This window comes from Pagrus pagrus (genome assembly GCF_965226575.1).
Source record: "Pagrus pagrus genome assembly, chromosome: 24".
Taxonomy (NCBI): domain Eukaryota; kingdom Metazoa; phylum Chordata; class Actinopteri; order Spariformes; family Sparidae; genus Pagrus; species Pagrus pagrus.
Genome location: NC_140206.1, coordinates 14,749,806 through 14,761,365, shown reverse-complemented (window position 1 = coordinate 14,761,365; position 11,560 = coordinate 14,749,806). Strand labels below are relative to the sequence as shown.

Genomic DNA, 11,560 nt, shown 5'->3' with positions numbered 1-11,560 from the left:
TGATTTTAAAAAAAAGTTTTCATTATTAAAAGCACACTGTTCAATTTTCTGAATCTTTCAGTATGACGTACATGTATGCCTATTGTTTCCTTAATAATGCTCTCAATATGGTACGTTTAGAGAGGACAGCTCACCCTAAACCAAAAATAAATCTTAACTGTAGTTATTTATCCATCCAGATTGTTTCTGGGTTTTGAAATTATTGGCCATAGAGATGTCTCAGTGACTTGCTCAAGGGGCTTTCCCTTTCTTTTCCCATTCTCCTCTTGTGCACTGATTGGCTAAGCTGATGGGCTTCAGATTCAACACGCTCAGTCGGCTGAAAACCCACCGACAAGGGGCCGACCAGTGCCAACAGTGCGGGAAGTCCTGCAAAAACTAACACCAGCAGCCACAACAGTTTTGGAGATGTGCTTTTATTTTGAAGGCTGAATTACCATACTTCAGGGCTTATTCTTGTTGTGTTTGTCAAACTCATTAAGACAAAACGCCTGTACACAGGCTTAACCCTAACCCTCCTATGTCCATGTCCACTGCTCTACGTGCTGCCGTCATATCACGACCTTTACTGCGATGAAAGAGGAGTCGGACTGAAATGACCCGATGTGACTCAGGGCTATTTTCAGGAACCAAAACAACATGAATCGCTCTGCTTTCTTGTTTGGTTTAATGTTTCCCGGAGCCACTGTGTCAGAGATCTGGTAACCTGAAAACATTAACACTAATGCAACACACAGCTTTTAGCCTTTGTGAAAAACAGGACACACGCCTGATGAGACTGGAGAGATTCTTTGTTGTTTTGATGTCACAAAGTTCTTCTTATCTCTGGTGAGGAGGGGCACAGACAAATAATCTAACCCCGACCTAGAGGGCCATACCCAACAGTAAATGGACCAGAGAGGGCACTGAAGGGGCAATATAGGGGGAAGACAACATCTAAAGTAAATGAATAAATAAAGCTTTGATTTACCTTTGAAACTGATGCTCTCACAACCTTGGCCGGGTTTCCAACTGGGCAAAGAGCGATAGGCTACTGCAACTTGGCACCAGGCTTATCAAACCCAGATGGATACCATCATTAAAGACTGCATGGATTCACTAAGTCATTACTTTTAGATACTAAGTCATTATTTCGAGATACAAACTGAATATTTTGAGATACTAAGTAATTATTAAGTGATACTGATTAACTGTTTTGAGATAATGTCATTATACGATAGGAAACAATATACTTTATTGTCCCCGTAAGGAAATTTGTCTTGGACTCGTACTCTTTGAGATACTAACTAATTTTTTTGAGCTACCAACTAAATATTCTGAGATACTTAGTCATTGTTAAGAGTTATTGTTATTGTTTTAAGATACTAACTCTTTTGAGATACTGAGTAATAATATAGAGATACTATGTAATAATTTTGAGAAAGTTTCTCATTGTAATGCCTCACAGGATCTTTGTTTTTTTTTCATCACATGGGCAGAAGTGGGCTTCCATACAGACGACACCCTTGCACCTATAGAGAAAAGGGGCAGCAGCAGACCACCAACCCCCACACCCCTCCCTCTGTGCTGGGAATACTTGGGATCAAAAAGGCGACTTGTGCTAACATGTAGGGACTTAACTACAGTCATTAAACTGATGATTAAAGAGCTAAATTACAATTCGGAAAAGGCCGGTGGTAGGCTGTGAACTTTAGTAACCATTACAGTTCACCATCCAAAAATGGTGTGCATTAAAGAATAGTATGTAAACTTGCTCTGATGATGATTTTGCAACCATACTTGATTTTAAGTTAAATAAGTACCAACCAGAGAGCAGCAATGTAAACACTCAGGATGCTTGGAGTCCTGACTGGACAATTACAATGGATTCTCTTGATATGATTTAATTATGAGATTTTATTGGTAGATTACACAAATGTGCGTAGGCATAATCAATATTTTGCTTGGACATTTATTGCACAAACACATTGAAGCTTTTGGTCACAATGGATTTAGACCTTTCAAACAGGAACACTGCTTCTTGTGGAGTTTGAAAACTGGATGAAATTTGCCACAATTCAAACAAACTTTTATGGGAAACCAAGGGTGGCAAAAGGAGGAAGATAATTCGGTCTCAGGAAATGCCACCCACATTGAGCAGCGATGATTCATAATGCCTTCCAGATGTTCCTTTTAAGCTGCAATCATGTGACGTTGAGAGATGGAAACACAAGCAGGTAAAAAAGTCGGCATGCAATTAGGCGTACATATTAATGAAGACATTTTCCTCACCTATTGTGTGTTTTTCTTTGTCAAATGTTAAAAATAAAAAAGACTCGGTATAGCCTACATTCGCGCCTACAGCAGTTGTTTAGATTTACAGAGTCTGCTGACACATTATGCTATTACGCAGATTACAGAGATGGCCAATCTTCTTCTTAACCATCTATAATTACAGGATAATGATTTCCTTTGTGCTGCAGTGGGAGCCAACAAGGCAGGAGATCATCTTCCTCGGGGCCCAACAGGAAGTGCCGCGCAGGCTTCAGCTTTTAGTGACAGTGCTGAGATATTTTTCCAGCCCCAGCTGGGGTCCAGAAAGTTCAGGGGCGATGCCCGACCACAGGGAATTTAAAACGAAGCTACAAAAGTGTCAAAGAGAAGAAAGCAGGGATGCATTTAGATAAAAATAAAACTCTGGCGTTCGAAAGGTAATTTGTGTGCTGTCCGGGAGGTTTCTATGTGTCTTTTGGAAGCAGAGGGACTCTTAAGTACATAAAGCCAGTCTTTTGAAAGAAAATCAAATATCACCTGGATGGGACAATTATATGACATTTTCTCAGGAGTTAATTGAGCGAGATATGAAGCGTCCATAGTGCAAAACGATAGAGATAAAACCCAGACCTCTATACACTCTCCTCTCTCCCCCACAGATTTCAATAGCTGTGCACTGCCACTGCTGTTTGTATCTAAGGAAAACACAGCACATATAGTCTAGACCGACATAAAAACTACATTAAAAGGGTTCATAAAGTTGGATCAATGTAACAAAAGGACATTAGAATCTGGCCCCATTGATTTGGGTGAGGAATGACAGGCTAATACCTCACAGTCTGGTGTGAGTCTGGCTGCAAGACATACGAGCAGAGCACAATTTAAAATGCAATTTTAGACTCAGGGCTGGTTTACAAACCTGGCAAACAGACTACCCCATAATCCTGAGACAGTATAGGGGCCCCGAAAAAAGTGATTATGAGCCCACAAGTTCAGTTTTACCCTCTAGCAGTTTGACACAGCTCTGACTGGAGTGCCCTTTTCATGAAATGTTGAGAGGTTGTGGAGGGACTTGGCATCCAAACTGTATGACATGCTGAAATACTCCCATCTAGTGGATGAAACCTGAATTAAAAGAATTGTGTTTACATTTTGGGTAGGTGCAGCACATCATTCCAAAACTATGCTAAGCTATCAAACAGCGTCCCCTAAACTCCCTCATAATTTTTGTTTTTGTGTGTATGAGTTCTTGTTTTGCTGTCTTTGAGAGGACCAGTTTCATACCATCTTTGTGAGGACATCTCTACATTGTGAGGACATTTTGGCCTGTCCTCACTATTTTTTTCCTTTTTTCAATTTAAAGGCAGCCGGAGGATTTACAAGAGACAATTACAGGGACTTTACGTCACCCCTGACTTGATAACTACATCTAGCAAACAAAAAACAATAGAAAATATTTGGCCTCAAATCAATTTCCATTAGATTAATCATCGTGTCCTCACTAATTAAAAGGACATTTCAGACATGTTTCTATGGTTAAAGTTAGAAACATCTTACATTAGTCATATGGTAAGGGTTGGTAGGCATTTTACTATGACGGTTAAGAGTTAAGGGTAGGGGCTAGTGAATGCATTTTATGAATGAGGGTCCTCGGTATAGAAAGTGTGCGTTAGTGTGAGTGGGCCTCTCTTAACTTTGTTCACCACAGTGTCTCATTAGATGTGCAGCTGTAGCTGAAGCCATTCACTGCTTTACCTTGAAAGCCATACTACTACTGTTGCCTAAGAAGTACATTGTGCTCTGGAAATAACCATCCTCATTGTGACATCGTGCTGTCAGAGAGGGGTTACCAAGAGACGATATCATGTACAAACACTCCTATGTGGTGTATGGATGGTTTAATGTTTCTCATTACCTGTTCCGTAGCATATCATACACTCCTGGTGTTGATTGATTTTCTGGATAAAAGCAGAAGTGTTAATCAGAGATAAGCTTTCAACTTGTGCATGGATGAAGCTTTTTCTGTTAGACTGATCAACAAATGTAAGTTGGCTACGAGATATGAATGTAGATTAGTGATACTGATATTTGGCAACCCTGGATATGTTCACAAACAGAATTTCAGTGGGTTATGACTGGATTTCCTACCAAAGAAAAGCTAGACAGATGGTGAAATTTGTTTGGCGTAGGTGGTGGTGTCCTGTATTACCCTTGAGCGCCAAAGAATATGTCAGACGTCTGTAAATATTCAAGTCCTGTAGACACTGTTAAGGCAATTGGTAGATTCACATAAAGGATTTAAAATGTGTGTGTGTGTTTGTTTGTGTGTGTGTGTGTGCATGTGTGTGCGCGCAATTCACTGCGCATTCCAACATCAAACAAACAAACCACTCTAGAGACATTAGCTGCACAAGTCAATGTGATACTTTATTCATGAACCTAGGACCATATATATATATATCAATATAACACTGTATAAATACTCTATATATTCTACTCCCTTCTGTGATCTCAATAACAAATAAAAAATAATATTAAAAAAAAAGCCACATGATTATATTTAACAGGCTGTACAAAAATAAATAATGTTTGGATATTCTGTACAAAAGGAAAAGACTTGATAGAAAAAAACAAGGTGCCTTCGCAGAAGGCAGGAGAGACTTACTTATGAAGTAGTAGCAGGAGACAAGTCCCTCTTTAGGTCTCCACACACGCACACACACACACTCACGCATGCACTCGCACACTCTCACACTCCTCTTTGGTCTTTGAAGAGTTCCCTCGTTGAAGGTTGTGTAGATGAGGGTAAGATATGGCTAAAGGATTAAGTACTGTGTACTGAGGCATTTAGAGACATCTGGGTGTTACAATGTGCCGCTGGCAAAAAAACAAAGATGAAGTGCTACAGGTTTGTGATAAATAAACGTAGACTGGCAAGTTTTAACATAAACACTCTGACTATAAGCTATGTTATTTTCCATACCTGATGGGGTGAGCAAGTAGAATATGAGCTATTCTCTTTCATTTGTTTCTTTATATACTCTGCAATAACCTCCCCCACCCCAACCCTTACATGTTGGTCCAGCCCAGCTTGGACAAACATCATATACATGCATTAAAAAAAATTTGACACACACAGTCTCACACTCACACACACAAAAGCATGACATTGGCACGGTAAGCAGCACGCTCCTTTCGGAAATCAGGAATGTCCATGCTTTCTTCCCCTAATGGGAGGCAAAATGTGCCACTGCTGCACTGAGGCCAGACAGGCAGCAAGCTGCTATCAGTCTTTATTGCTGCAACTTGGTGGCTTTGCCGCTGTGGTCCAACGTCTGGCTTCAAGATGGATGGAGGGAATGGATAAAAATTGGCCTTTACAGCCACAGTCGCTGTGGACCCATTGACATGTGGGACTGTCAGATGACCTGGAACCCCCTTTTTTGCAGCGATCTTGCTCTGGATGTAAACATTCATCAGCCTCTACTTGTCCATGGGAGAAAAGAGGCAATGAAGATCAGAGTCTTTTTCTGAAGTCTTTCTGAAAGCTGGTTGTATCAAAGGAGGTTAGATTGTGAAAGCAGTCCTTAACAGGCACCCTGATTGCACAGTTCCAGCAGGGGTCGCGGCCGGTCTTTGGGGTCACAGCTGTCATGGGTTAGTGTGCGCCCATCATGGCCGATGCAGCGCAGTTGGCGTTTGCGGAAGCCTCGGCCACAGGTTTTGGAGCATACCGACCATTCTCCAAGAAGCCAGGAGGGACATTGCTGAGTGGCGCAGGACCGAGAGGCCAAGGGGCGCAGCTCCTCAGGGCAATCTCTGGAGGGACGACCCTGGGGATCTAGACACACCACCTCTCTCTGCTGCGTACCCCCTCCACAGGTCTGGGAGCATGGCCCCCACTCCCTCAGGGTCCACTCAGCTCCACCCACCTCTCGGATGGCATTGATGGACTGGCGGCGGCCCCCGTTACTGTTGGATCCTGAAGCAGCATTGTTGGGTCTAGGTGCAAAGTAGCTGTACTTTACCCGGGGCCTTGGGGCTTCCCCCACAGAAAGCACCTGGATGGTGAGGGGCTCAGGAAGTGGGGCAAAGCTTCGGATGCGCTCCAGGGTGGCAGAGGAGCCGCTGTATCGCAATAGTGCCCCTCGCAAGGCGATGTCGGTCTCCATGGTCATCAGTTTGTATTCACCGTTTAACAGATAGCTTCCATCCTGGCGACGCACTGCCAGGTAGCTGTTATCATGGCGACCATTGCCTGGGGCACGTTGCTTGACGTCCACATGGGTGGCACCAGCAGGGATAGTTACAACATCCTGGTACCCAGGCCTGAAACAGAAACAGACGGAGGTCAGACTCAGCCATTACAATTATTTTGGCATATATGTAGTGAGGTTCAAGAAGATATTAACAAAAAAGGCTGTTGGATGCTTACCTGGCACGCTCCAGTGAGCCAGACACTTTCTTGCAGGTAGAACCATCTCCACCACACACACCGCATTTATCAAAGCGCCGGCTAGAGCCGATGATACGATCGCATCCAGCCTTGACACACTGGCCTTGAACACACACTGTGGTGGAGTCTGGGCTGCAGGGTGTGCCATCAGCCACCTGGGGGCAGCAGAGAAACACAAATGGAACTTTTAGATTTATGTCTAGTAAAGCTGTTACATAAGCGTCTGAGTCAAAGAGTAAAAAAGTAAAAGTCTTTCTCCCAGCAAGACTGTAGCCTAGGGGCTGAGAGAAATTACAATAACTGAACCTTCAACTTGCAGGTCTACACATGTAAGAGGACTGCTATGAGATAAAATAAGATCCCCAGGGTGTTTTATCACCATTCTAAAACAAAGTAATAAGAAGAGTTTATTAATCAAATCTAGCATCTAGCAACTCTCACCTTGGATTTGAGGACAAAGAAGTATCCAGTCCCCTTGGCCCGGCACACCAGCTTGCAGCGGTCTTTGGGTGAAACTCCAGCATACTTGGGCACCCACTCGACACCCTCGCCTGAACCCAGCGACACTTGGGCTGACATATCGTTGTGGGCCAGGCACTGTTCCTCACGGAATGACAGACCTGAGAAAGAGAGACAGAGAGATCAGATTTACTGCTTGGTCAGCCTGACCCGCATCGCTAACTTTCACACTAATGTGCAAGGTACATCAAAACCTGACTTCTAGACTCAAGCTAAAGAATAGACTTCCAAGAAAGTGTTAAGAACATTTCTCAAATCTTATCTGAGATGAATTATTTTCTAAACAAATATCTCTTACCATTAGTATCAGGGCAGGTCTCAGTGTTACAGGAGCGATACTGGATCCTCTTTCCCTCACAGTACTTGCCCCCGTTCTTAGGCAAAGGGTTGTCACAGGAACGAAACGAATACTGCACTCCTCCACCACAGGTCCTAGAGCAGTCACCCCAGGGACCCCACACTCCCCAGCCACCATTGACAGGAGTCTGAAAGCACAAGAGACATGACAGTTATAATTTTGAACTGGGTTGGAGTTAGCTGATCGATTCAAAGGTTAGGAGATGAATCATTAAATATGCAGGCTAAATAGAACAGGCACAAGACTTTGCTGTGTATTATGCCGCAATATTTTAACTACCTTATGATTATGCAAGTTTTTTGGGTGTTTTCAAGTGTAATTGGGTTGGGACTTGTTCCTACCTGGTGTTTGGCTGCTTGGCTCTTGGTGAGACATTGTCCAGCTAGGCAGTAGCTGTCGTGTCCGCATGATGTTCCATCAGCCCAGGGAAAATTCTTAGTCTGGCACACCAGCAAACCATTGGATGTAGTCACAGTGCACCACAGAGCTGCACATGTGGTACTCAGATCCGGGCAGTGCTGGGAGTCCTCGCCAAAGGTCAGTCGACACTGATGGTCAGCATCATAGACCGTCCCAGGCAGTGGCTGGGGCAGTGGCTGAGGTTTCACCGGTTTATCCAGCAGGCACTGACCATGGCCATTGTCCAGGAAGGTGGTGACCATGAGGGCGGAGCAAGGGGACCAAGGCTGCTGCTGGTCCAGGTTGGATAGGGTGGAGGCCATCATGTGGGAGCCCCAGTGGGCACCGTTGACGCCGGAGCACAGCTGTGCATCATCATGAGGCATGTTGAAGACGTGGCCTGCAGGACAAAGATGAAATAAGAGTTCTTTGAGCACTTCTAATCCAAGTGACATATAAAATGCATTTCAAAGGTTTATTACACACAGGAACATGGATTTTTCTCTACTTACCGAGTTCATGTGCCACAGTAAATGCTGCTTGCAGCCCATCATCCTCAATAATAGAGCAGCTTCTGTCAGGGTCGCACACTGTGCCAACATCAGCCATGCCCAAAGTGTCACATGAGTGGGCACCACACAGGTCCTAAACAGGAAGAGAGAGAATAAAGTTAATATTAGAATACTTTTGAATGCTGCGTCTCTTCCTCTTTTTCCATCTCTAACAAACTTCCTCTTCTTCCACTTCAACTTACCGTCCTGGTGAAGAGCACAGCAGTGTCATAATGCTCGGGGTGGCGGTCGCTCGGTGGGTTGTGCTGCCGCTGCCACTGGCAGAAGTTGCGGAGGGTCATGGCGGCGTTAGATGACACCTGAGGGCCTCGCTCCTCCTCGTACACCACCAGCAGCTTCACCACCGCCAGGCTGATGGAGTTGTGGATGCTGGGGTGGCGGTAGAGGCGGGATGCCACTGCCATGATGGTCAAGAGGTAGGGTTTGAGCCCGGCACCGTGGAACTCAGCCATGGACTGGTCGGCTACCAGCATGATCTCCAGGTAGCGAGGGGTGGAAACGAAACGCCTGGTCCTGTGGTGGGCTGAAGGGAGAGAAGAGAGGGAAGGTCAGACCAAACTAGGTTCATGGGCCATGTAGTTGATATCAGGTTTCAGTTGTGGTTCTATTGCAGTTTAACTTTTGGAGCATTTTTATAGAAATGGTTCATTTTTTTGATCACTCTGCCCACTGCAAAGCTCTGCCAGTGCTCTAAATAGCAGATACAAAGGATAGTTTTTGTTTTTTCAGGCTCCAAAAAGAGCTCCGGATGTGCCTGGAGGAGCCTGGCTGTGACTCAGCCTCACACCACCGGCGGCTCCTCCTCCTCAGGGTCCACATTCCTGTAATGACCTTCTCTGGTGGAAAATTATGCGAGTTATAGAGGGCGACGGGAGAAAATCCTTTCTGGGGAAAAATGTCTGCCGGTGCGAGTTGTACCAGGAGGCGAGTTTACACGTCTCAGCGCTGCCGGGCTCTGGCTGGTCCCAACCCCGCTGCTCCCCTCCCCTTCCTCCGTCACTCCTCCTCCTCCTCTTTCTCCTTGAAGAAGTTTGCCCCCCTCTCCCTGCTCTCCTCCCTCCCTTCCTCATCTCTGGTAACGCAAAGAGGCGCTGTCAAGAAAGGGAGTTCATTGCGCATGCTGTGCGCTCTGGCGCACGCACAACTTCATCTGACAGGAGTTTGGTTTGCATATTCACTATGGCCAGTGATTTATTTTATTTAGTGATATATTTTTGTTTGTGTTCAGCTATGGAAAAGCGGAGTACATTTCACGACACTTTATGACTGAAATAAATCACTTTCTTTGTTTCTTTGGCCAATTTTAAAGTTTTTGATCTGATAATTTAAGCTCAGTCTTTTTTTTTTTTGAGTGAAAAATGCGCATATGTGTTTCTCCAGCCTTACCTGTCTGGTCTGCGTTAGCGGCTCCCTGCCTGGCCTCTTTCTCCAGATTCTTTGGCACCCTCTCCTCGTCCTCGTTGACCCCGCACTTGGAGCTCCCCTCCTCAGCCAAAGCTGCCCGACCTCTCCGGCGGATGGAGTGGACATCCTCCTCGGTGCCAAGGAAGTCACTGGAGTTAAGGGGCTGAATAAAATACTCTTCACCGAGATAGTAGAATCCGCCCCTGAGTCCTTGGCACAGGTTGAGCGCAGCGGCAGAGTGCTCCTCTCCGTTCACCTTGCCCGAAAAGAAACAACCCGGCTCGGCTCCTGTCTTGGGTTCCTGCGTCGGTTCGGATTCGGGACTCCCCACAATGTGGAAGACAAAACCCGGTGCCAAGAAAGTCTGGTCAGGCTCTAGTGTCAGGACCAGCTCTTTTCCAAATACGTCCAACCGGTACACCCTCATCTCCGCCTCCTTCTCCCTCTCCTCAGGGGAGAGAGTCCGCCACGGTTCGGTTTCGCTCTCTGACCGGGCCGACGGGTCTAGTCTGACCGGCACCACGGTGCTCTCCTCCCAGGCGCTGTGCGCCATGCCGACGCACAGAGCGGCGATCACACCAATGGAAACTTGTAAAAACATCATCATATAACTGAAATCCGACAAGTGGAAATATAAATTGATAATAAAGTCTCTACGAGGAAGCAAGTAAATCCTTTAAAAGGTTTTCCACTATAAGCTACAAACCCCAAGTCTTTGAACTTCCACAAAACTGTCCCCAAAATTACGCACGCGTATAAAAATCTAAAAAAGGGATCAAATCCAGTGCAAAAGTCATTCAAAGTTATGTGCAGGTCTGACTTGCTGCAAAAAAAGTCATATCATGAAATGAAAATAAAAGCTGGTTCTCGGCAGTAAATTCCAACAGGTCTCCTTCTCTCCAAAACTCAGCAGATGTCTCAGTTTCTAGCTCTGTCTTTGAGTTTAGGGGGCAGGTTTTTCCTCTGCTGGCCCGTTTAGTCTGTTCTCTGCTCTTGCCTTGCAGTCAGAACACAGCCGGTGCCTCCTTTATATCCCCCTGCCTCGGGACCACCCCTTTCCTGAGGGCCCTTTGATGTGAGCCGGGCCAAATCCCGTGCGCAACGAAAACGCACCAGTGATCTGGAGCGTTTCGATAATAATCAATCATTGTGGAGGAAAGAAAGCTTTGGGCAGAGAAACGAGCTCTTCTTCAAACTCTGTTTGTGTGTCACAAGATGTGAACTACACACACTCACAACCTACACATATTATTAAAGAGTATATTCATATTTCTCATATAGCCTCAAAGATTTCTTACATGTGCCATGAGTGTATGTGTTTATTCACAGTTGTTCTACTTTCTAACTGTGTTAATGAGAGACAAAGCGCTTATTAAGCTCATTCCTGTCCCAACATAAATCAGGCTGACAGGCAGCAGTGGCTGATGTGGAGCAGTGTTGTAGTGTCAGTGCAACTGGAGAAGGGAGATGGCAGCGGGTCGGGAATGGTAACCATATCGTGTTGGCCGAGGCTCCGGGAGCCGTACTCACCTTCCCCGTGCCAAGCCGGCTGTGGTGCGCCGTGGCCGGGTTCCGCAGCTCTGCTCCCCGGGGAGAGGG

General features: G+C 45.5%; 1 protein-coding gene across 1 annotated transcript; it reads right to left on the bottom strand.

Annotated features, from left to right (window-relative positions):
- Positions 1 to 4,659: 4,659 nt before the first annotated feature.
- adamts1 (ADAM metallopeptidase with thrombospondin type 1 motif, 1) lies at positions 4,660 to 10,939 on the bottom strand. Its single transcript, XM_084346810.1, has 8 exons — positions 9,944 to 10,939; positions 8,740 to 9,080; positions 8,498 to 8,630; positions 7,928 to 8,385; positions 7,527 to 7,713; positions 7,151 to 7,329; positions 6,689 to 6,864; positions 4,660 to 6,582 (listed from the first exon to the last, which is right to left on the bottom strand). Exons 1-8 carry the CDS (start codon positions 10,566 to 10,568, stop codon positions 5,841 to 5,843), a joined length of 2,841 nt encoding a protein of 946 aa, XP_084202936.1. The 5' UTR covers positions 10,569 to 10,939; the 3' UTR covers positions 4,660 to 5,840.
- Positions 10,940 to 11,560: the final 621 nt, after the last annotated feature.